Source organism: Neopsephotus bourkii, unplaced genomic scaffold, assembly GCF_033783945.1.
Source record: "Neopsephotus bourkii isolate Nb327-2 ecotype Australia unplaced genomic scaffold, CSIRO-AGI_Nbou_v1 NB_281, whole genome shotgun sequence".
Taxonomy (NCBI): domain Eukaryota; kingdom Metazoa; phylum Chordata; class Aves; order Psittaciformes; family Psittacidae; genus Neopsephotus; species Neopsephotus bourkii.
This window is the reverse complement of record NW_026900790.1, coordinates 1,157,534-1,183,865: the sequence shown is the minus strand read 5'-3', so window position 1 is coordinate 1,183,865 and position 26,332 is coordinate 1,157,534. Positions and strand designations below refer to the sequence as shown.

General features: G+C 47.4%; 1 protein-coding gene across 1 annotated transcript in view; it reads right to left on the bottom strand.

Annotated features, from left to right (window-relative positions):
- EXOC4 (exocyst complex component 4) overlaps nucleotides 1-26,332 on the bottom strand; it is a 393,637-nt gene that overhangs the window by 15,117 nt on the left and 352,188 nt on the right. The window contains exons 15-17 of the mRNA XM_061346823.1: nucleotides 22,984-23,125; nucleotides 20,452-20,630; nucleotides 17,890-18,049 (exon numbers count right to left, since the gene is read on the bottom strand). Of these exons, the coding sequence (XP_061202807.1) occupies nucleotides 17,890-18,049; nucleotides 20,452-20,630; nucleotides 22,984-23,125 (481 nt within the window). The remainder of the gene's footprint in view (nucleotides 1-17,889; nucleotides 18,050-20,451; nucleotides 20,631-22,983; nucleotides 23,126-26,332) is intronic.

Genomic DNA, 26,332 nt, shown 5'->3' with positions numbered 1-26,332 from the left:
CGCTGGCACAGGGTGCCCAGAGAAGCTGTGGCTGCCCCATCCCTGGCAGTGTTCAAGGCCAGGTTGGACACAGGGGCTTGGAGCAAGCTGCTCCAGTGGAAGGGGTCCCTGCCCGTGGTGGGTGTTGGAACTGGGGGAGCTTTAAGGTCCCTTCCAACCCAAACCAGTCTGGGATTCTATGATTAGCAGGTTGAAGTCCCTTGGGTTACAACCTAGTACCATCCCCATGCTGATGCTCACTGGATAACTCCCAGAGCCAGCATCCCTGGTGGTGTCCACCCTAGAACCCCCTTCAGGGACAAGAAGCCCATTTACCAGATGATTCTCAGAATCAGCCCATTTGTATGCTCTGAGTGAAGGAAGAATGAACTTCACACACTGCACCAAACAGTTAACAGATGGCAGAGCAATTACAGTCGTTTACCAAGTTGCCCTGCACTTAAGAAAACAACCTGGAACACAAAGGCACTCAATCTTATTAAAAAAGGCATATTTTACATATTGTTCCTTCATAATACAAGCTGTTCTTCATGAAAGCATAAAACTTGCTATTATTTGCACCTCTTCTATTCTGCCCTTTGTTTTTGCACACAAGATGATGTGTCACACATATCTGATACATGACTTCTGTATGCACTTGAGAGACTCAATTTAGCTTCAGATGTTAATGCATTTAGGTGATGTGAGATGTCATCTGCATTTTACATCTTTTCGGTATTATTTGATCTCAAATCTGGAATACAAACTGTAAAACACATGTGAAACTTTACAGCCTTCAGTAAAATCTGCACAAGAGATTATGCACTGCAGGCCAAGCAATATAAATCTCTGTATGTTGACATCATGCGTCTGCATTTAAATGCAGTGGTCTGGATGTAATTAGAATCATAGGATCACAGAATGGTTTGGTTTGGAAAGGACCTTAAAACTCATCCAGTTCCAATCCCTGCCATGGGCAGGGACACCTTCCACTGGAGCAGCTTGCTCCAAGCCCCTGTGTCCAACCTGGCCTTGAACACTGCCAGGGATGGGGCAGCCACAGCCTCCTTGGGCAAATTATATATTATATGGTATAATTATTTCAATACCTTCCAAAAATAAAGAAGTGAGATTTGAATTCTTTACCTGAGGGTATGGATTTCTCTTGGCTACAAAGCCCAGGTTCATTACAGGACAGATTTAACTGCTGCATCAGAGTTTGTGCGTTGCTATCCTCCATCTGACGTGTGAAAGTTCAGGGCCGCCAATCAGGCATGGTGCAGATGCCACTCTGCAACATGTTCCCAGACAGTCTCCATCTGTCAGCTACGGTAACCCTTGTGCTCCATCAATAACTCACCTCCTTCACTCCCCTTTCCCTGCATTTGAAGCAGAATTCCGAATGTCACCCTCACCAGAGGATCTGCCACGGATAGATGGGAATCGCCTGATGTACATTCCCCATTCTGACTGTGCGTGCTTGTGCCCTGGAGCCAGTCGCCTTCTGCAGTTGAAGAATCATCTCTGAGTTTACTCAGGTTTTTACTGATTTAGCTGCAAAAATCAGTATCCCATTTCAGTCTCATTCAAGGATGGAATTCAGAAGGCAACCATGACAATCACACCTTAGTCACCAAAATCCAGCTCTGATAGACAGCATCTTTTCTGCGAAAGCTCATGGTGTAAAATGCTGGGGTGGCTGAATAACCAAACTGGGATGTTGCTGTATGAGCTTGAAGAGGGAAGAAAGGGAAGTAAGGGCAAAAGATGATGATGTGGAGTTGTTTCTCCATGGGTCAGAAACTGGTGAATCCCCATGTAAGGCAACTGGCTCCATGGAGTCTGCAAGAATCTGGTTAGATCCCAGAGCCAGGAGATAGATGGGCTCATTACTGGTCTCTGTATGTGGGGCTGTGGCTCTTTTGGGTACTGATCAGTGGTACTAGAGAGTGGAATATCCACAGGAAATGAACTGGTGGTAAGAATATTCCCTACCACAAAGACAAATTACTGCCCTAATTACTAGTGCTTCAGGAAGGCTCCCACATGCCCCCGTTAGCAAAGACCTTTGCATCAGCCCCACAGTCACAGCATGATTTATGTTGGAAGGGACCTTAGGATCATCCAGTTCCAACCCCTGCCACAGGCAGGGACCCCTTCCACTAGAGCAGCTTGCTCCAAGCCCCTGTGTCCAACCTGGCCTTGAGCACTGCCAGGGATGGGGCAGCCACAGCTTCTCTGGGCACCCTGTGCCAGCGCCTCAGCACCCTCACAAGGAAGAGCTTCTGCCTTAGATCTAACATGAACTTCCCCTGTTTCAGTGTGAACCCATCACCCCTTGTCCTATCACTCCAGTCCCTGATGAAGAGCCCCTCTCCAGCATCCTTGTAGCCCCCTTCAGACACTGGAAGCTCCTCTGAAGTCTCCATGCAACTTCTCCAGGCTGATACCTTGCTCTGCCCTAAGCGTATAGCATGGCTTGGCCCTGTTGGTCAACTCAGTTATGCTATTTCTGTCCTTTGCTCATTTCCCCTCTTCCTTCCTATAGTTTAGCAGGATCAGATCCTGATCTATTTCTACCCTGATCCTCTCTCCTCCTTCCTGCCTTCCAACTGAAAAGCACTGTTCCCAGAACTATTCCCCTTGCGTCCTTGCACTGATGTTTTGCATCCTACCAGCCACGCTCTGCCTGCTCATCATTCCAAGGATGCCATTCCATCAGCAGGTTGAAATGCTCTGCTCCCTGCCTCAATCTAATTAAAAGAGAGCCCTCTGCAGAAGATCTGACTTCAGTGCATAGAAAAATGATGAGCAGGGACTCAAAACCGTCTCGCACAGCACCAATCTCTGTTATTTCCCAGCAGATTACCAGCTATGAAGCATTGCAGCTTCTAATGAGATCTGACTGACAGGGTAAACCAATCTGCTCCTTAAGGACCTGCATGTGTCTTTCTGTCGGTGGGGCTTGTGCTAGAAGGATGCAGCCTACTGTGAAAAAGGCAGGACAGATCTCTAATTGCTTCCATTTGCAGGTTGTATCCAGGCAATAGAGTTGCATCTCAAACTGACAAACCACTGCTTACCTTTATTTTAGCCGCAGATACATGCCTGGGATGGTTGTTCTTCACACAGTGATGGTTCCCCCTTTCTTTGCTTTGTGTCACACCAACTTCCCATCCTCAAAAACTCTGTCCTTCCTCTAACAAACAGCTCTGTTTGCTGTTAGAGGAAGCAGAAGCTCTCAGAAGGCTTCCAGACCCTTCAGCCTACAAAGTCAGCACAGGCAGAGCCCATCTTTAAGCATGGGAGCAGAAAACCATATTTAGAGGAATGAGGAGCTCCAAAGCAGGTTGGATGAGAGCTCAGACACGGAGCTCAGGTATCCGCAGACACTCACAGGGGTATCTATTCCCATGGGATGAGCCTTGGGAGACATGGTCTAGTGGGAGGCATCCCTGCCCAAGGCTGGGGGTTGGAACTGGATGATCTTAAGGTGCTTTCCAATGCAAACCAGTCTCTGATTCTATGATCATCAGAGGGATGACTGTGCCAGTGCATCAGCACCCTCAACCAAGGCAGTCCAAGCCTGAAGCTGTGGAAGAGCAGGGGAACAAGTGAAGGCAAGAGGAGAAGGTCCTTGGACTCCACTGAGACAAGAGGATTGCTGTATGTTCCTATGGCATTTCTGAAGCAAGCAAAGAAAGAAATCTTCTCTCAATGCATGCAAAAGCCTGCCTAGCCCATTCATGGCTAAAGCCATGGTGTATCTGGGGTATCTATGTGTTTTATGCTTTATGTGGACCTGCAAATAAGCTTTCCCATTCATCTTCGTATTTCTACAGTATGAAAAGAGCTGTATTAACACAAGCAGTTTCTGGATGCTGTGGTGGGGCTGTGGTTTTGGTCTCCTGATCCCGACTGAGACCTGGGCTGTGGTCTGTGCAGCCTGAGGAGCTGGTGGGAAAGCCCTGTGGCTTCTTTCCAGCCCATGGATTTCATGTTTCAGGCAAAAAATGAAGTGTGGGGAGAGACTGAACCTCCCATCCCTGGGTGGGATGGACACCCAGGGCTGGGAACCTGGCAGAACCCACTGGCCCACCCAGTGAGCCATAGACACCGTGTCCTGTGCTAGTTTACCAGGGAGCCACGAGCACATGGTAAGCACACACCACACCAGTGCTGACAGTGGACAACATGGGTTTTGCCCTGCATTATTGCTACGATCACCCACATATCAAATTCGGTGGAGTCAAATAAAGCAGAAGTGGATGATGAGTAGTCTCTGATTTGCAAGAACCTCCACCAAGGTGACAGCGAACACCAAGTCTCAACCCAGAGGACGTGCTTTCAGAACCTGGTCTGCAAAGAAAACCAACACACCCCCCACATACTGCAGGCCTGGATAAGCAAAACGATCCAGTTCCAGACTGACAGAGTTAGAATCTGTTGTGGTGTAAGCCCAGCTGGTAACTCAGCACCACGCAGCTGCTCGCTCACTCCCTCCCTTCTTTAAGCACTTGCTCCCGGAGGGATGGGGAAGAGAATGGAAATCATGTAAATCCCATGGGTTGAGATAAGAACAGCCCAGTAACTAAGGTATAACACAAACCACTGCTGCTGCCACCAATGATAATAATGATAAGGGAAATAACAAGGGAAGAGAATACAACTGCTCACCACCCACTGACCGATACCCAGCCTGACCGAGCAGTGATCTAACCCTTCCAGGTAACTGCCCCCAGTTTATATAGTGGCCATGACGTGCTGTGGTATGGAATACCTCTTTGGCTAGTTTGGGTCAGGTGTCCTGTCTCTGCTTCCTCCCAGATTCCCATGCCCCTCCTCACTGGCAGAGCATGAGACTGAAAAGTCCTTGGTCACAGTAAACATGACTGAGCAGGAACTAAAAACATTGGTGTTATGAGCACTGTTCTCAGACTAAACAAGAACATGAGCCAGCAGTGTGTGCTTGCAGCCCAGAAAGCCAACCGTATCCTGGGCTGCATCAAAAGGAGCGTGACCAGCAGGTCAAGGGAGGTAATCCTGCCCCTTTATTCTGCTCTCATGAGACCTCACCTGGAGTATTGTGTACAGTTCTGGTGTCCTCAGCATAAAAAGGACATGGATCTGTTGGAACAAGTCCAGAGGAGGCCATGAGAATGATCAGGGACTGGAGCACCTCCCATATGAAGATAGGCTGAGAAAGCTGGGGCTGTTCAGCCTGGAGAAGAGAAGGCTGCATGGAGACCTTCCATTATCTGAAGGGGGCCTATAGAGATGCTGGGGAGGGACTCTTCATTAGGGACTGTAGTGATAGGACAAGGGGTAATGGGTTAAAACTGAAACAGGGGAAGTTTAGATTGGATATAAGGAGGAAATTCTTTCCTGTTAGGGTGGTGAGGCACTGGAATGGGTTGCCCAGGGAGGTTGTGAATGCTCCATCCCTGGCAGTGTTCAAGTCCACGTTGGACGAGGCCTTGGGTGATATGGCTTCGAGCGAGGTGTCCCTGCCCATGGCAGGGGGGTTGGAACTTGATGATCTTAAGGTCCTTTCCAACCCTAACTATTCTATGATTCTATGACTATGATCAGCAAACTTGCTGAGGGTGCTCGATCCCACAAAGTTTAGTTTCCTACAGTTAAACCTTATATTAAAGCAACTGCAGTTCTACAAGTAACTGGTCAGTGACTGAGCATCGTCATGGAGGCCAAAGTCACTTCAGGTAGAAGTTAAACAGAAAAACTTCTAACAAGACAAATCCCTTCACTTTAATTACCATTAGCAATGCAGCATGACAGAGAGAGATAAACACACATGCACCTACACAAATAAGCAGCTTGGGAACACAAAGTAATTACTTTGATTTCCCCCCCGCCACAGACATTCAAAACTTATTAGGCTTGAGAAAGCACATATCAGCAAAAGACTGTCACCTCAGGGAGAAATGAGGAATTTGTTTGTAATTCACTGCCAGGAGGATGTATCCTGATGTTGTTAATGCAGCCTAGGAACGTGCTGCGGCCAAGTCTGATGGCCAAACCCATGATGTTTATTCACATCTTCCCCAGCTTGTGTCCCTGGAAACGTGAGCTCCAGTTTGTGCTGGCTGAGGAGTGCCCCTCCATTGATTGTGTCACTAACTCACCCAGACCCAAGCAAAGAAAGTCAATGACGCCTCTCCGTTTTCCAGTCCATTTCCAGTTTAGGAAAATTGAATTAATCTCTTTACTCAGAGCGACTCACACATCCACGTTCAGGCAATGAAAATCATTACAGAGGCCACTAAACCCTCTATCTTTAAAGGTTACAGTGGGAAGATTAAAAGTGTCTCCAGGGAAAACTGAAATGGCTGATCAAAATACAACCACTGAGTCAACAGCAGAAAGCCCAGGCAGGACTGGTGCCTTCCAGTACCAACTATGGCTTGAAGATGCTTCCCCTGCTATACGGAGTGACACCGATGGAGAGTGGAAGCTATGTGATTCCATACACTATGTGTTTGGATGTGAGGGGTGTAGGAACTGCCAAATAAATTCAGACCCAGGTAATACATGGCTGCTACTGGGTGTAAAAATCTACAGAGGGTGCTTATGGATGGACGAGGCCTTGGGTAATATGGTTTAGAGCGAGGTGTCCCTGCCCATGGCAGGGGGGTTGGAACTTGATGATCTTAAGGTCCTTTCCAACCCTAACTATTCGATGATTCTATGATCTGCCCCCCTGCAAAGTCACCTCCTGGCCCCAGACAGCTGAGGAAGGGCTCATCTTCTCTAGGGATAGATGTCTGCCATGGATAATTCCACCTGAGCAGGTCACCTCTGCTCCCTGATCCTTGTGTGAAAGCAACAGGCACTGTGATAGACCCTGCACCTCATTGCAAAGAAGATTTAAACAAAAAGAGAAACTCACTCTAATCATGCTTCTTGCTACTTGCTGTAAAGGGAACTGAGGGCAACCAGCTCTGATGGAGATGTGACTGTGGGGGATGACTTGTTATAGAACAAGTGTTCCTCAGTACAACAGGTCAATGCATGTATCTGAAAGTTAAACTCAGGCTGAAATCAAGCTGATTTGGCTTGGAAGGGACCTTAAGGTTCACCCAGTTCCAGCCCCCTGCCATGGGCTTCCACTAGAAGCACCTTCCACTGGAGCAGCTTGCTCCAAGCCCCTGTGTCCAACCTGGCCTTGAACACTGCCAGGGATGGGGCAGCCACAGCTTCTCTGGGCACCCTGTGCCAGCGCCTCAGCACCCTCACAGGGAACAGCTTCTGTCTTACCTCTAACGTGAACTTTCCCTGTTTCAGTTTGAACCCATTAGCCCTTGGCCTATCCCTCCCTGATGAAGAGCCCATCTCCAGCATCCTTGCAGCCCCCTTCAGACACTGGAAGCTGCTCTGAGGTCTCCACGCAGCTTCTCTTCTCCAGGCTCAACAGCCCCATGTTCTCAGCCTGTCTCCATATGGGAGGTGCTTCAGATCCTGAGCATCCTCGTGGCCTCCTCTGCACTCGCTCCAACAGCTCCACGTCCCTCTTGTGCTGCTGCCCCAGAGCTGGATCAGGGCTGCAGGGGGGGTCTCCCCAGAGCACAGCAGAGGGGCAGGATCCCCTCCCTGAGCTGCTGCTCACGCTCTGGGGGTGCAGCCCAGCACATGGTGCGGAGGGGCTCTGGGCTCAAACGCACACTGATGGGTGATGTCCAACCACTTTGCAGAACTTGAGTGCGTGTTCTTTGGGCTGCCATGGCCCACATGTGTGTGAAATGCCTATGTTATGTTTTACTTACAAAGCCAGCCAAATCCCCTCCTTGAGGAGCTTGTAACCCATGCGGTCACCAAAGGAAGGGGAGTGATGCGCTGTCAGTACCCGGTGGTTCAGCCACTTTCTTCCCATCTCCATGTGCTCAAATGCTCTCATTATGCGAAAATTATTTAAGGACAAACACGAAATGTCATCCCCCATGAGTCAGGCTTTTGCTTCCGAACATCTGCTCTATCACCATTAGGTCATTTTGGAGCTTTTTCCTAATGTGGAGCATCAGCAGCAGGCAAGGCATTTCCCAGACAGAAGCAATGAAGGAGAAAGCTGCTGCTCAGCAAAGCTGAGAAAGAAAGTTGCCCATCTTTAGGCTGGAGTGTGGCCAAATGGCCCAAAGATGGTGTGGGAAGCACACTGTCTTCTACACAGGGATGTGTTCACTGTTCCTGCCTTCCCTCTGCTCCTACCTTGATCGATTCCCTTCTCTAACCCTGATGTCTTATCCTAATTTAAGCTAAAAGTTCCATTTTTCAGGAACATGATCATTTCAGAGCCTTAACAGCTCATTTCCTTGTTTGTTCCCTCTCCTTCAGTTGTGCCAGCACAGCTGTTTGCAGGGCGTGCTATGAATCAGACCAGGGAGCTGATCCTGCCAAAAAGAGGGAAAACTGATGCAAAACCTGAACTGCAGCCTCTTCTCCATTGCTGGATCCTTTCCCTGCTCTCATTTACTGTGTCCCACCAGGTCCCCTTGTGCAAAGAAAGAGAAGAGGAAGGTGGGATTTGCCGAGGTGTTGGCATTGCAGGGTATATGCGAGAGCCATCACACATTTCCACTGAGCCTTCAGAGCTGGATGCTGCTTTCCTCCTGTGTGATAATGAGCTGTAAGACCTGCTGATCCTTTGTTGTGTGCTGGCTCTGCATTTTGCATAGCAGATATAATACAGTATGTTTTGGAGGTTGTTTCCCAGAGGAGGCAGAGCAAGCATCAAGTGCTGTCCAGGGGAGGAGTATTTTGGACTTGCACAGACCAGGGGTGTTCAGATGAGACCATTCTATGGTTCTGTGATCTAATATGATTCTACGACCTACTATGATTCTATGACTGTTCTGTGATGCTATGATCTACTCCCATCTGATGCTCACCAGGGCACCCAAAGAGAGAAGAAACAAAGCCCTTGCAGCAGCTGATTTAACTGATCTACTTTAGATGTATGGACCCTGCAGAAGGAAGATAGGGCTGAAAGGACCTGGGTGCCAGAAGATTGACCAGAGCACAAACCCAGTATTATCCTGGGAATAAACTTACCATCTACAGTCACTGACGGTGAACTGAAAGGAGTTTTACGCCTTCAGATTTTAGGACAGAGACTTCAGCTGGAAACAGAATAAAAGACCCCATCTCCAAATGGATCAGGATCTGCGTTTGTGGCAAAAGGGAAATACCTGGAGGATATGGATACGGTGTGACAAGAGTGCATTTTCCTTGGGAAAGCTTCCCTTCCCCAGATGACAATCCCAGGACAGCAAGAAAGAGCTTCTGAGTCCTAGGGGAACATGGGATCCAGAGCATGGGTCCCCTTCACTCTGGTGAGATGACCTGAGAACCGTTTTCAGGCTTCAGGGTGGGCTTGTTGCCTTTCCTCTGTGTCTCAGCCATGGGATAGTGATTCAAAGACAAAGTCTGGCCAAACTCCCCTCTCAAACACTCACGGATGTAAAGAACAGAACTGAACTTCACCAACATCCTGGAAAACTGAGGAAGGGACAAGGGAATTCTTGTTTCCTGGCACTGCAAGGAGATTGGGTAGACACATGACTCAAAACAGGCAACTTTGGCACAGATGTGCTAAGTAGGTGTGCTTGACCCACAGTGAACTGGGACCCATCTCCAGCCTTGGACATCAAAGTGAGCTAACTGGGAACACTGCATTTTCCAGTATCCATAAATATCCATACAGCTTCTGAGCTGGTGAGAGGAACCAAGACCCTTTCCAACACATGAGTGGTCAGTGGGACTCGGTGCAGGGTACACTGATCTCTACCTAGTGTGAAGTGGGTATCTTGACAGGAGACATGATTCTCAACACTGCTCTTGCTTCACCAGTTGCTTGGTTCCTTCCTACTCTGTTTTGAGCGACCAGATGTAGTGTGTGGCCAACTACATGGAATTTCCACATGGATCTCTACGGAGAAGAGCAGACCAGTGATTTGGGTTTCCCATCACCCGTATCTTCCAAACCCCCTCCTCGTTTCTGTGCTGAGGAGCTGGGCAGCTCCAGCAAAGGCCATGGCTGTGCCATGGGTTCCAGATACTCACAGAAGACTGCAGAAGCTGAAAGTCTGGGAAGCCTCGAGCAGGCACCTTGCTGTACGTGTACCATATTGCAGAAGGCAGTCAGAAACCCCAAGAAGGGATCTATGAAGCCATAAATCGGTGTCCTACTAAAAGTCATAGCAGCTGCAGATTTAACTGGACATTAACCTACACAGGTGGGTGATGAGGATGACCGAGTGCTGAAGACAGGCTGAGAACATGGCTTCCAGTGGCTGAAGGGGGCTACAAGGATCCTGGAGAGGGGCTCTTCATCAGGGACTGGAGTGATAGGACAAGAGGTGATGGGTTCAAACTGAAACAGGGGAAGTTCAGGTTAGATCTAAGGCAGAAGCTCTTCCCTGTGAGGGTGCTGAGGCGCTGGCACAGGGTGCCCAGAGAAGCTGTGGCTGCCCCATCCCTGGCAGTATTTAAGGCCAGTTTGGACACAGGGGCTTGGGTGACATGGTCTAGTATGAGGTGTCCCTGCCCATGGCAGGAGGTTGGAACTGGATGATCTTAAGGTCCTTTCAACCCAAACCATTCTATGGTTCTGTGATTTGTTCCAGTGTAGTTTTAACAAGTCCATAACAGAGCAGCTCTTTGGGGTGCACAGGGCATCACCCAGCAGCACCCATCTGGTGAAGGACCATCAGGGACAGTCTCTGATCCCCTAAAGCACAAGGGTGAAGCAAAAGGAGGAAGGGGAGGAGGGCATTGAGCTGAGGGGTGTTTTTAATCCTCTGTGGTTGGGATTTCTGGTTAATGCAGTGAAACCACTAATTACAGCTAATTAAACCTGCACTGAGATCAAAGCTCAGTGGAAACTACAGGGGGGAGAAAACAAGACAGAAAAGAAAGGCAAAGAAAATAGGGATTTTGTTGTAACCGAGTCCTTAATTGAAAACTAAAGCAGCTTTCTTAATTAAAAGCAGCAAAACCAAAATGGGAGCATGCTCCACAGATACACAGGTCCAGCATCTTGATGGACATAACATGTCTTTCCCCCACTGCCAGCAAAGGGAAGCTTTTCTTCTTAGAGCCTGTTTTGCTTCTGGCTCCTCTATAGGGAGGTATTGCTAGGATTGCAAAGGCGTTAGTGACTGTCACCTTCCAGAGCTCTGAGGACCTTAAACAAGCTGGGAGAGAGGAATTCCTCCAGAGTAACACATTCAGAATCCCAGACTGGTTTGGGTTGGAAAAGACTTTAAGCTCATCCAGTTCCAACCCCTGCCATGGGCAGGGACACCTTCCACTAGAGCAGCTTGCTCCAAGCCCCTGTGTCCAACCTGGCCTTGAACACTGCCAGGGATGGGGCAGCCACAGCTTCTCTGGACACCCTGTGCCAGGGCCTCAGTTTTTACAGTGTTATTAATAAATAAGAGGTTTTCCCACCAACACTGAGTTAAGAGGGTCTGTGAGCAGCATGTCTGCAACAAAAGTACTTGCTGGTAGCTTGCAGTATCCTTCCTAGCGCACTACTCCATTTGCTTTTGAATCTGTCTTCATTAAGTACCACAGCAATAGAATAAGGGGTGATGGGTTTAATGTTAAACAGGGGAGATTCAGGTTAAGATATAAGGAAAAAGCTCATGAGGGTGGAGAGGTGCTGACACAGGTTACAGAGGTACATCACAGGAGCACTGCAGAGCCACCTGAGAGCAGAACATCCTTCTGCCACTAAACAAAGGGGATCCAGGTCAGGATCCATTGGACCTTGGGTTCAATGCAGAAGGGGGCATATAGGGATGATCGGGAGGGACTCTTCATTAGGGACTGCAGTGATAGGACAAGGGGTAATGGGTTAGAACTTAAACAGGGGAAGTTTAGATTGGATATAAGGAGGAAATTCTTTCCTGTTAGGGTGGTGAGGCACTGGAATGGGTTGCCCAGGGAGGTTGTGAATGCTCCATCCCTGGCGGTGTTCAAGTCCAGGTTGGACGAGGCCCTGGGAGACATGGTTTAGTGTGAGGTGTCCCTGCCCATGGCAGGGGGGTTGGAACTTGATGATCTTAAGGTCCTTTCCAACCCTAACTATTCTATGATTCTATAAGTGAAGCATCAAGATCGGCTCTCAAAGGAGGTTTCCTTCTACCAGCAACAGCCTCAGACAGGCTGGGCAGGCAGGCAGCGAGCACAGCTTGCTGGGCCTGTATCTATCAAGAATAAAATCAGAGAGAGGAATAATATTTGGCAACGAAAAAGACTTCTCTGACAGTGCTGGGATGTCTGAGGGATCTCCAGTGCGCACTGGCTTCTACTTCCCTCTACAGCACCCAGTAGATGGCAGCAAGTTATTGCTTATTCCTCCTGCCTGGAAGAACCTTGTGCATTAGGCAAGAGGCAGAAATCTCTCCTGCCCCTGTATAATGAAACAAAAATAGCCCCTGCCTGCCAGTTACAGCAGGAGAGGAGCCCTGAATGCCAAGCATCCGAACCAGAACTGTGCCCTGGAACAAAGCACTCCCTGGAACCCTGCTGCTGCAATTCCCTGTGGTATTTTCCTGTATTCTCCATGCAAGAATCAGATCTGGATGGAACAACCCTGTCACCTCCATGGATGTTTGTGCTGAAAGCAACGGGCCTGTCTGCACTGGAATATTGTAGCACAAGGGCATCTCTGCCTCTTGTCACTGACTGAGATAATCCTAAACCCAGAAGGTCTATATCCACTCTGCTGCTGAGATTCACTTGAACTTAAAAGCACAAATACAGTGCTTATTAGGTGCTGGAGCAGAGCTGAGGCAGATCCACTGCTTCCCAAACCCATGTTAGTCTCTCCCCATCACAGCCCTGTGCAGACATCTCACAACTTAACCTTGGTATCCAACCCAACCAGTGGTGAAGCAGTTTGACACTGCCTTGAAAGAAAGCTCAAGCTCCAACTGCGTTCTCCTTCATCTATACTCTCTTACCCTCCCCACCTAAATAACGACAGGGTCTGGGTGCAGGGCGTGTTCCCAGGACCCATGTAGGATAACTGGTGTTAACTGTGGCTGCTTCCTACAAACGCCTTGGCAGTTTCTCACTTAGAAACCAGTATGGGGATCGGTGCCATTCTCTCCTGACTTTGCAGCTGGCTGTATGGGTGCATGGGAGGTGTTTGCCCTGAGAAAGTAAGGATACCAGTGAGTACATGTATGTCGTAGCATCATGATGTACACGGGAGAGCACAGAAGCTGAGGAACAAGGTCAGAGCAGCAGCTGTGCTTTGCTGGGGAGCAGAAGCAAAGGTCACTCTCTTTTGTGAGCAACAAAAATTCACGCAGACCTTGTATAACAATAGACACATTTGATCCTAGGCACCGGAATGACATTGCAGGGGGTTATTCATGGCTGAATAATGGCTTTAAGCTGAAATAGGGGAGATTTAGATGAGATATCGGGAAGAAGTGCTTCACTATGAAGGTGGTGAGGTGCTGGCACAGGGTGCCCCATCCCTGGTAATGTTCAAGGCAAGGCTGGACACAGGGGCTTGGAGCAAGGTGCTCTAGTGGAAGGGGTCCCTGCCCGTGGCAGGGGGCTGGAACTGGATGAGCTTCAAGATCCCTTTCAGCACAAACCAGTCTACCACTCTATGATTCTACGACCTATGAACCACTATTCAGCAGGCTGATGGCTTCTCTCCATGCCTTCTCATTGGGGACTTCTCCAGAGCTTTTGGGATCCACTGACAGTGATCATGTAGGTACCCATCTACTATAAAGACATGGTCAGAGCCAAGAGCCCTGGTAACATCTTTAGAGGCAGGAACTGATTCCTGGTCCCCATGGGATGGATGGCCATAGCAACTACTAACCTGAACGGCAGCAGCACAGGAACCTCCTGTCTGAGATGTACCTCTGGTTCACTGTGCTGCAAACCATTTCAGGGACGAAGGACACTTTCAGATGCAGTAAAGACAATTAGCACCACTCAAAATCCTTTATCTAAGAGGTCAAAATGACACTGTGTTGTATGAAATGTTCCCATTTCCTCACTGGTCTCCCCCTTCCCCTTGCACCCACCTCAATTAACTTTCAAGAATAGGGCAATTTTATCACTGCTGTAATTTTTCTTTTCCCAATGAAAAATGAACATATAAGAATTGGATGATCTTTTATTTAAGAATAAGTCTGAAGCAAAAACCGAGCCTTTTTTGACTACATCTGACAAAATCTTGACATAACCATGCAAGTAATTTTTGGTGGGGATAGAGGAGGAATAGGAAAAGCGGCACAAGGGAAAAGACCTGGACTGGAATCCAAATTTGAAGCTGAATTTTATCCCTCTAATGCCATAAATTGAATTCTATGTCTAAACCCACCACAAATCAGGGATATTTGGCACTCGTGCTGAGTCGCAGGCTTTGCAGTATATAGTATTATACATGGGAAGAAAAGAATGCTTTTTCTTTAACATAGTAGTGGATGCCCTAACAACCAACTGCACTTCTGCTGGCCGAGATACTGAACACACATATATAAGGGAGAAAGCTATTCATATTTGCAGGGACTTTGGCAAATGCTACAAACCCTTTTGTGACACCTCAGCAGTCAGAACCTGCCTGTTTTACCCTTTCTCCTGTCAGTGGAGGAGTTCTTTCCTACAACTTGGCAATTCATTTTCTCAATGGAAATGTGTTCTGGCTCTGCCTTGTGATGCTCTGCTGAGAGTTTCTTTCCTCTGCTCTACCTTGAACTGAGAATCTTGAAGCAAAACTCATTTGAAAGCAAATCTTCCCTTTGGCATGGTACGATCCCCAAAGCAGCAAATGCTACTGTTGTCACCCACAGGTTACACATGTTATGATGAATGTGGTTTAAACAGCAAGAAACAGAACCAGCAAGTGTTGCATGGGTTAAGAATTTGCTGTGAATCCTCAATATGAGGAGAAATGTCTTCCATCTCTAGCTTCCCTAGTTGAGGCTTCTACTGCCTAAGTCACCAAGACAGAGAAGAAAGGAGATGCACAGTGCTCTTTGAGGCCCATAGATAGCTTTAAAGAACATATCAAAAGTGAAAACTAAAAGCAAAACCAACCCCCAAACCAAAACCACCACATTATACATTAAGCATTAAAAACATAAAAGTCTTCTGTTCCTTTCTCAAATGGTTTGGCCTTTCCTATAAACTTGAGGACATCAGACTTTAAATTCATTCGCTTTCACAAAGGACCACAAAAGACGTGCTCTAGAATGAAGGCTACCCTATAATGACAGTAAGAAGGGTGATGGATTTGGTTGTTAATTGTGGCTAATTGCTCCTCAAATCCTCAATGCCACACTCTCATGGACAAAGAAGTATCAAGAGGGCAAGGGAGCAACAGAGGCGGTGAACTGACTGTCCAGGGGAAGCACAAGCCAGCTGGCTTCAGATGAGGCTTAGATCTAACCTGGCAGGCAAAGAGACCTAAAACTGCCTGAGAAAACCACTAAAAACCCTATTACGCCTTCCCCTGATCAAAGAAGCCCATGATTTCTAATCAAGTTCCTTACTGAAATCAGAGTAAATGTTGAATTACTTTGCAGAAGAGCAAATGAAAAGATCAGACGAAGAATCACAGAATCATAGAAACAAATGGGTTGGAAAAGACCTTGCAGATCAAGTCCAACTGTTGCCCCAGGACTACCAAGATCACCACTAACCCATGTCAAAACCATGGGCAGTGAGTCCCAAACTGGCTTAGACCCACTCCTATTCGGTAATGATCACCCAGTTCCATGGAGAAGTGAAGCAGAGAGGGAATTTACCCCAGTTACCAGGAGGTACAGGGGGAAGGATGAGCAGGTGAGTGAGTATTTAGCCCATCAGCTCTGCCACTGCTCCTGCACATAAAATAACCACTTGCTCTCCATTTATCACCTTTAAAAAGGCAAAACTGATAGTCAGCTACAGCACAAAACGCTTACAGATTCCTCTATGAGCTGTATCACAGAAGTACAAATCACTTTTATCCTACACTGATGTTATTTTATGCTTTCTGGGGGTGAACTGTTATGTTTATTTTATAGTTTGAATAGACCTCAGTAACTGGAGTCCCTGGGGTAGCATGAGAACTTGCTCAGGTAATTGTACATTCAGGTGAGCAGGGCAGGGTTTGGATGCACGCGATGCCTTACGCAGAGGGAGAAGCTGGATAATAAGTATTCAGGAGTGATCTGAAGAACAAAAGAATAAAACATACTCTCTAGATCACAGGAATCTGCCCCAAAAGAAAGAGGGAAAGCGATGTAGTCATGAAAGCTAAAAAGAAATGGTGTTGAATCTGTATTATGGGCAGCAATCTGTATCCCAGGTACCAAAAAGCAGCTGATGCTGCTGTGCTGTCTCTTCTGAGCTCCACAGCTCTTGATGATGGTACCCAGCAGCTCCAATGGTACAGGAGAAAACCTGTTTGCCACATAACTCATATATGAAGAGGGCTGGTATGTGTTTGATCTATAAGAACTGCTGGGCTGGCAAGAGTGGGAATGGGATGACATTCCCTCCTCTCCCTTCCCTTCAAACTCTGTATCAAATTGCGCAGCTCCATGGCTATTCAACCCCTGTCACTAAGATCTCTCCAGCAAAGAACTGGTTGTGCTGTGCCAGCCTCCAGCAGTGCCTGGTCAGCATTCCATTACTTGGGTGCCAGCTACTGTCAGCACATGCTCAAGCTCTGTTCTGCTGCCAAAAACCTGGTCTAATTTATTTAGCGTTTCAACAGATCAGGGGGAAAAATAATATTAAGAAGGAAAGATTGAATTTGGGACATCTGTCCCTTGGAGAGTTAGTAATGGATTTTTATCCCTCCCCCTCCTCCAGGCCTCAGCATTCAGAACTTCTCCACTGCAATGTTATTAGGAAGAAACTAATTCAATAATGAGATCATTCCCCATATGAGAGCCCAAGTAAATGAGGCACTCAGATGTACTCTCCCTCATCTGAGGGAGTCATGCCTCTCTCATAATTCAGTCTCCAAGAGCAATGGCTGACTGATGACACCAACTATTTCCAGCTGTATATTCCAGTATTCCATAACCAAGCATCACATAAAACACTCGTTTGACCTACACACCTTAATGTGCAACTTCCAGACCTTCCCTTTGCTTATTTCTTGGGCTCAGCTGCCTGAACCAGCTGCTACCACAGGGGATCAACCAATACAGCTACTTGTAGTCAGCACCCTCGGTCCATGTTGGATCTAAGGTGCTGATGAAAAGGTTGGACTTGATGATCTTAAAGGTCTTTTCCAACCCAGTTGATTCTATGATTCTATGTGCAGAGCATGCACTGTTTAGTGTTTGCTTTTACCCATTTGCTTATTCCTCAAACAATCCCTTTTGTGAGCAAAGCATTAAGATGGGTGAGAAACTTGCAGGGGATCTATCATGTCCAGTTTTGGTTTTATTTTGCTATTACTATTACATGAAGAACAACAGAACTTCAAGGGAGATATCACCTGGCATGCCTGAGGTTCACACACACTGTTCCTGTGAGCCGCTAAAAGTTTAAGGATTCAACAAACCAAAGGATTACTTATCTAGGTCCCAGATTCATCCAGTTTGAGTTCCATCCAAGATCCAAGACCTAAACCTAGAAGCTTTTCCTTGCCTGGGTTTTGGTCTAAGAACTACATGTACAGGAAGCCCCATCTACAGACACTTTAGTGGGACCTTCACTTTGAGCTCTAGTGACCCATGTTGTTCTGAATGTTGCTCAACAAGGGGGAAACGAGTACTACAATTAACACTTCTGTAGGTTTAACTTGATACCCATCCAGTTGCACGTGTGAATAATGCACCTTTTGGAAGGAGCTACCTTTTTATACATGGACATCGAAACAGTAACAAACCCAACACGGGGCTCTCAGCTCACCTTGCAAAGTCCAGGTCAGCCTCTCGTGACATGGTGATGTTTGTCAGGTTTTGCTGGAGGATGAAGATGTTCCTACACATCTTCTTGATGCCAGATTCACTGATGCGCTTGAAGTAGTGGGCGCCGTTGATAAGGATGCAGGAAATAAGGTGGCCCAAACCTGCAAGGGTGAGGGAAACAAACACATCACAGGACTAAGACATTTAGTTACAATAATTCATCGTAGAACCCATGAATGAGCACTGTTAATGTGAACTGGAACCGGACATACACTGGACTGTACGTGGAAATAGCCCTCAGCATCATCCTGTGCATTTTAGGACTTTCCTCAAGGTTTCCTTCTTTAGTAAAAATGCAAAACACCTAAAGTATAAAACCCCAAACACTGAAAACTTCAAGTTACATTATCATAGCCATTGGTATTCACAGATTTACAATCAGGCTTTGCACAATATCGCTTTCTGTTCCTCCCTGTTTCTGGGCAGAGCAATGGACAACTACCACTCCCAGAAACTGATGGTCTCTTAATCTGTTATCAAGGGTGGTACTATTCTCTGGTAAATTCAGAGTCTGAAAGAGCAGAAATGAGCCACATTTCAACATACTTGATGTACAATCTCTCTCTGATCAGTCTTGAACAGTTGCTTGTGTCTGAATGATGTCTCCATCTTTCCTCTGCTGCTTAAGGGCAGAGCCAGCTGCTAGAAGTCACAGCCACCCCCAAAATGATGTATGCATTTGTGTCACATCACAGACAGCAAAAGCCCAGCCTGACTCACTCATACACGGGTCTGTACAAAACTAAATGTAGAATCACAAAATGATTTGTGTTAGAAGAGAGCTTAAAGCTCATCCAGTTCCAACCCCCGCCATGGGCAGGGACACCTTCCACTAGAGCAGCTTGCTCCAAGCCCCTGTGTCCAACCTGGCCTTGAACACTGCCAGGGATGGGGCAGCCACAGCTTCTCTGGGCACCCTGTGCCAGCGCCTCAGCACCCTTACAGTAAAGAACTTCTTCCTTCTGTCTAACCTGAACTTCCCCTGTTTCAGTCTGAACCCATCAGCCCTTGTCCTATCACTCCAGTCCCTGATGAAGAGCCCCTCTCCAGCATCCTTGTAGCCCCCTTCAGACACTGGAAGCTGCTCTGAGGTCTCCACGCAGCTTCTCTGCTCCAGGCTCAACAGCCCCAGTGTTCTCAGCCTGTCTTCATACGGGCGATGCTCCAGCCCCTGAGCATCCTCGTGGCCCTTTGCAGATACTGAAAGCCTTCTTTAAGTGGTGAGGGAAAGAAGGCCAGCCAGGCTTGCAAAGCCTTCATCCTTGCTGACATATATTATTGGGCAATAGGAGCATCTCTAGTTCCCCCCTCCTTCTGACTTAGAGCAACCACCACAGAAAAGGACACGTATCTTGGCACTCAGGGAAGAAAACTGCGCGCGAGTGCCACAAATAAATACAGGGGAGATGAACCACAACATGATTTATATTCTCCAAGGTAATCACAACAGATGAGACATCAGAAGAGCTAATGTTCTCTAAATTTAATTTTAGCAATGGAACCGCTACACTTTGGATAGGAACTGTGCCATAATAGAGCTGTGCTTGTAATTTATACACATGCCCTACGGCTTCCCGAGGAGCTGTCCTGCATGTACATCAACTTACTGCTTTCCTATTCAGCATTAGCTCATTTCTCTTACTCAGCCACAAATGGAATGGAAGCAACAGGGGTTTTGAGTGCCCTGTGTTTGCATGGGTCTCACTAATCAATCTGCTGTAGGCCACAACAGTATCACAGTCTGCCTGATCCCCAAAAGGAATCAGGTAAGCTTTGGGGTTACAATGGAGCACATCCAGAACAAGCCACAAAGATGATCAGGGGCTGCAGCCCCTCCCGTATGAAGACAGGCTGAGAGAGTTGGGGCTGTTGAGCCTGGAGAAGAGAAGCTGCGTGGAGACCTCAGAGCAGATTCCAGTGTCTGAAGGGGGCTACAAGGATGCTGGAGAGGGGCTCTTCATCAGGGACTGGAGTGATAGGACAAGGGGTGATGGGTTCAAACTGAAACAGGGGAAGTTCAGGATAGATCTAAGGCAGAAGTTCTTCCCTGTAAGGGTGATAAAGCACTGGCACAGGGTGCCCAGAGATGTGATGCATGCTCCATCACTGGCAGTGTTCAAAGCCAGGTTGGACAGAGCCTTGGGTGACATGGTCTAGTGCCTAAAGGGGCTGCAGGAAAGCTGGAGAGGGGCTTGGGACAAGGGCCTGTAGGGACAGGCCAAGGGGAATGGCTTGAACCTGCCAGAGGGGAGACTGAGCTGAGCTCTTAGGCAGAAGCTCTTCCCTGTGAGGGTGCTGAGGCGCTGGCACAGGGTGCCCAGAGAAGCTGTGGCTGCCCCATCCCTGGCAGTGTTCAAGGCCAGGTTGGACACAGGGGCTTGGAGCAAGCTGCTCCAGTGGAAGGGGTCCCTGCCTGTGGCAGGGGTTGGAGCTGGGTGAGCTTTAAGATCCCTTCCAACCCAAACCATTTCATGATTCTATGATTCTACAGTAAATGCCTGACCTTCAAAGATGTACTGGAACTTGTGCTGCTGGAGGCTGGCACTCATGGCTTCCTCGATAGCACTTATGTCCTTATTGAGGCGGACAACGAGGGGGTCATAATCCATACTCTCCACATTGGCAACTATGGCATAGTTCCCTTGTTTAGCCAGTGGGATCAGGTAGTGGAAGCAATGAACTCTGCAAGACAGAATAGAGAAATATTACAATGCACCAGCCCCAGTGCTAAAGTATCAGTGTGTATGCAAAGTGTTGGCATCTTTATTTCCTCCCAGTGTTCAAGCTAGTTAAATATAACACTGAATTTAAGCCTGGGTGAAACATCCCTTGCATTCAAAGCGTAACTCAGGATCAGCACACTGAGACTGAGACACAGAGACTGAAAGCTCACACCAGACTGGCCTGAACAAAAGGGAGCTGTATTGAGGTGGAAGAAGCTATGACAGGTATGTCCTGGCTTTCATGTCCCCTGTCCTCCTGGAAACCACCCTCGAGGTGGCCATCACAAACCAGTTCAATTTAGTGCAATTCCAAGAGTAAAATATGGGATTATACTTTGGTGCCTGCTTCTATGCAACTGTACATAGGACTTTTAATAGGAAAATACTGCAAGAGAATTGAGTAATCTAAAAGTCTATGGTTCTCTGCAGCAAAAGAAGTGGTTAATGATCTGAGTGTGCGGATTTCCTTTAAGAAAGCAGAACTCTCCATTTCTGTAGATGGTTGCAAACACAAAGGGATGAATGTTGGGAAGCTTCTACTTCACTGGGGATTTTCCCAGTTCTTAGCATCTCTCTTTTTCAATCCTTTCCACCTGCTGCACAGAGTAACATGCTTTGGTGTATTTAAAGCATCAAACAGGAGCTCCTGTTAGAAGCACTAGAGGAGATGGGCAGTGGTCTGCTCTAAAGTGAATTGCATTTAGAATCATAGAGTTATAGAATGGTTTGGGTTGGAAGGGAGCTTAAAGCTCCTCCAGTTCCAACCCCCACCACGGGCAGGGACCCCTTCCACTAGAGCAGCTTGCTCCAAGCCCCTGTGTCCAACCTGGCCTTGAACACTGCCAGGGATGGGGCAGCCACAGCTTCTCTGGGCACCCTGTGCCAGCGCCTCAGCACCCTCACAGGGAAGAGCTTCTGCCTTATCTCCAACCTGAACTTCCCCTGTTTCAGTTTGAACCCATCACCCCTTGTCCTATCACTCCAGTCCCTGATGAAGAGCCCCTCTCCAGCATCCTTGTAGCCCCCTTCAGACACTGGAAGCTGCTCTGAGGTCTCCACGCAGCTTCTCTTCTCCAGGCTCAACAGCCCCAATGTTCTCAGCCTGTCTCCATACAGGAGGTGCTCCAGCCCCTGAGCATCCTCGTGGCCTCCTCTGGACTTGCTACAACAAAGCAATTTGCTCTTATTTCTGCTAACCCAAGTGTGACGGAAAGCCAGAGAGGTCTGAGGCCAGAAACCCATCCAGGCTGGTGTCCATACCCCGCGTCTGGTTTACCTTTGGCATCACCTCCTGTTACACACAGCTGGAAAGCTGCTCCATTTCCATATCTTACCAATCTTTTCCTGGAACCCTTCAAACCTCAGCTCATCTGCGACGCCTGCAATCAAGTGGCCATCAGATGACGGATAACAGGTTGAAGGACTGCTGACAATAACTAATGCCTGTTTGTTTTTACAGCTGCATACTGACTTCACTAGAGCTCTGCCTGTGTACACAAGGACACAGTATAGCTTGGGATATGTCAGAGCAGAACAAACTCATGATCCATCAAATCTCATTGCCTGTCTCATGACATCTGCTTCTATTTGATGCTTCAGAGGAAAGGGAAGCAATGCAATACACCTGGCCCACAGGATACATAAGGGAAAATGCCCTCCCAGCTACAGAGTGGGCAGCTGGCAGCATAAAGAAAGGGATTTGCTGCCTTTGATCTTTGTATGTGAAGGCAGAGACACCACAAAATTACCCATCCCTTTAAAAAATCCAGCTGGTTTCCTGGTTTGTCACTATTTGAAGTAGGGAGAAAAGCTCCTATTTGCAATACAGAGCACCACGGCTAATAAATGTGCAGAGACCTGTTAGGCTATTAGAACACCATTGTGCAGTTTTCTCAGGACAAAGCCCCCTCAAACCACAGTATTCCTAGTCTCTGACACATAAGACACAGACCTCCCAAGGAAATTCCACTTTCAGTATCCTACCTCCATCCCACACTTGGCCATCCATGAGGATGGTTGATGGGTTCTGGCACTTATGGAATGACCTAGAGAACAGGTCGCCCAGAGAAGCTGTGGCTGTGTTTAAGGCCAGGTTGGACACAGGGGCTTGGAGCAAGCTGCTCTAGTGGAAGGGGTCCCTGCCCGTGGCAGGGGTTGGAACTGGATGAGCTTTAAGGTCCTTCCAACCCAAACGAGTCTATGATGATTCTATGACCTTTGATGTTACAGCAGGCAAGTGTCTCTGCCTCAGATGCCATTTTAAACTAAAGCCTCCCGAGCTCACCCACAGTCCCCAAATCCAGGGTTTTTACCTGACTTCCAAATGCAGAACCAGCAGGCAGCGGTCAGCCATCTCTTGGAAAGACCGGGCCAGCTCACTGAGGGTTTGCAGGATCTGTTCGGATGCAGGCAGGTGTTCCATACTGGCATGGCTGTCCTGACCTGGAGACATGGCTAGCAAGAGAAGACAGTGACACACTTCATCAATACCACCCCCTTTCAGCAACCACAGCATCTTACCTTCTTCCATCCTAAATACGTGTGCTCTCTCTCACCTTTGGCTGAGCAATTGCATCTATAATTTAGGAGTGTATGAGGCAACAAACTGCTTCTGCAATTGATTAAACTCCAAAGTGAATCTGAGGGGTTTAATCAACTACCTTGCTTGGGAAGGTATTGCTCTGTGATGAGTATTTCTGTAGCTGCAGAATCTAGGAACATTTAACTTGCTCTGTTTGGAGGGAGAAAACGGTGGCTTGGGAGCCAAAGCATGGTACCGACATGGTCTTTTCTGGTCACCACAGGCTTCCCTGTGCAATCTCAAATGAATCTTTGCCTGCCCTCATCCCTTCAGAGGCATCTGGGAGGCTTTTTTCCTTCTTGTTAATAAAACACAGCTCTTTGGGCAGTAAAGCAATTGAAAACAAGGTAACGTGTGAGTTGGTCCTGGACCAACTGCTTCCCTCCCATTGAGATCTCTGAAAAACCATCTTAAGTTTACCCCATCATCAGTTTTGGAGAGGTGTTAACGTAGATCTGTCTCTGCAGCCTTCATCCCTTATATTTCATCACAGTTACTTGAACCCTGAACCTTCTCCCCTGCAACATAAACTGCTACCACTCGAGCTAAAGATGTATTTCAGTAACAAGAGTAACACACTGTTATCATCCATTCCTCCCTAATTAGAGGAAGCATATCCCAAATATCTGAGTTCAAGTCCTCATTCAAGCAGCATTCAGAAATGACTTCCAGTGATTAGCAACGTTTGAAATCAGGCAGCCTCACTTAGATGACTTCCACTTGAATTAAATGATGGGATTGCAAGGGATCTCCTGGATGAAGTCAGTCCCTACAAGCCCTATGTACCATGGCCTTGAGTATAAACTTGTGTGTATTGAGTTGTTCAGGTTTCTGCCCCTGCTGGCTTCTTCAGAACACCACTTCTTTAAAAGTGGAGTTCAAATTTGGGATCGAATTCCCAGCCAAAATGTATTCACTGATGTTTCATATTTGGTTTTTCATATGCCAACATTATTAGTTGCCTCATGGAGTTCTCCATCCCTGGCACCTCTTCATAGAAACATTTAGGTTGGAAAAGACCCTCAAGACCATCGAGTCCAACTGTTAACCCAGCACTGCCAAGTCCACCACTAAATCACACCATTGCTTGACTAAAGCAACTCTCTGCATCCCTTCTGGTCTCAATTAGTTTGTCCTGAATATGGTTACCTAGAGCTGGTGCTGGTGGCACAACGCAACTAGAGCTTTCCCCTGGGGAACACTCTTTTGCTCTCCCATATCTGCTGGTTTTCATGGTTACTTCACATTTCCAGCTCGCACTTGTTCTGTGATCAGCCTGGATAACAGAGGTATGTTATCTGCTGGCTTTAAGAAACATCTCTTATTCTTTTCTTGCACTAACTTCCATTACATGATAAACACTCAGCCAGACACCAATGCAGCTCTCCATAGAAAGGACCTGTACATCACCAAGGACAATAAACTTGCATTCTGATGGAGTCTGATTAAGTAAATGCCATTGCTGCTGTTTGCACAGGCAAAGACCAGCTCTGAACCTACGCTGAGTTGTGGATTTGCTCCTAAAATTAAATACATCTTCACATCTCGTTTGGAAAGAAAGAGAGAAACAGAACAAGGAGATGAAAAGACTCAATTTTGTGTGAAATAAATGGAAACGGAGGTAAACACACAAGACAGAACTGTACAATTAAAGGAGAGTGGCAATGCAAAAGGACTGCACGCAGCAAAGCGCCTAATTGTGCATCTAAATGTACTGTGAATTAAAGCAGAGAAAAGCGGGCATGGATGAAGCCTTGTAAAACACAGCTCCTGGAAGTACCCTCCTTGAGCAGCTCCTGCAATCACAGCTGGATTTATGAAGGGCTTTTTTTAACCAAGGAGCACAATAGAGAAATTCGGGGCCTGGCAAATGCTGCTGAGCACAATGAACTGGCCTGGGGCATAAAGGAGAAACAAAGAGGAAATGAAGGTGACAATCCAGCCAGGAATAACATGGGTGCCCCATCCCAACACTTCTCCCAGCCTCTCTCTGCTCACTGGAGTCTCTCCCACAAAGAAAATGGAATTATCAGCAAAGGGGAGATGGGTTTATTTACACAGCTTCTTATTCCCAGATAACGGTGTTAAGAGATGACTCTCAGAAGGTGCTTTGGGAGAGCTGTTTGTGCAGCTGCACCCACCTTCCACCTTCCAGACCTTCAAGTGACATTTATTTCACTGGAGGGTGGCACGATTTTTGGCTCAGGACCCCATCTAAGGGTGCTGTTTGGTCACAGCACAAAGCAGGAAACCTCACCTTTATTATAGGGGGAATAAACCATCTATTTTTAGTAAGAAATCCTACATTTTGAGAAGTTTCTATCAGCCTCACTGGAGATGGACTGTGCAAGAATCATCTCTCTTTAGCAGTGCTGGGGCTGCAGCCTCTAGTTTGATCGTGCCAACTCGCTGCAGCATTGCCTCCCTGCAAGCATTGGAGATGGATGGACCCATCATCCAAAACGCAAGAGTCAGCTCCTTTCTGCGGTGGAGAGATACATGCACAATCTTTCCACTCTCCAGAACTCATTTACAGCAATTTAAGTGAAGCTGTAATTATATTTGTCAGTGGAGATAAGAGGAGGAGGGAGATGGGGACAATCTGCTCCTTATTTAAAGCCAGAGTGCTGAAGTCCTGGGTATTCAGAGCCCTCACAGCATGGAGGTGATGGTGTCCCTGCTCATGGCAGAGGGTTGGAACTCGACGATCTTAAGGTCCTTTCCAACCCAAACCATTCTATGATCCTGTGACAGCTTGGAGGATGCACACCAACTCCTGTGCACAATGAGGACACTGGAGTGTATGTACTTTGGCTTTCTAAGATCAAAGGAAGCCTTTCAGAGCCAATCAATTTTCCCTTCTCCTTTGGACATCCACAGCCCACAAGAAAATCCCATTACTTTGTCTTGCTTAGCACAGTTTTACTCCATCATTCTTGGCAACACAAAGCCACAGAAACAGCTGTAGCAGCAAAAGTTAATCAGAGCCTTAATTATGAAGGGGGCCTTGGTTTAAATGTAATTTGGAGCTGGCTTTGGAGCTGGCCAGTTCTTTGGGCAAAGGGGTGAATGGGCAAATG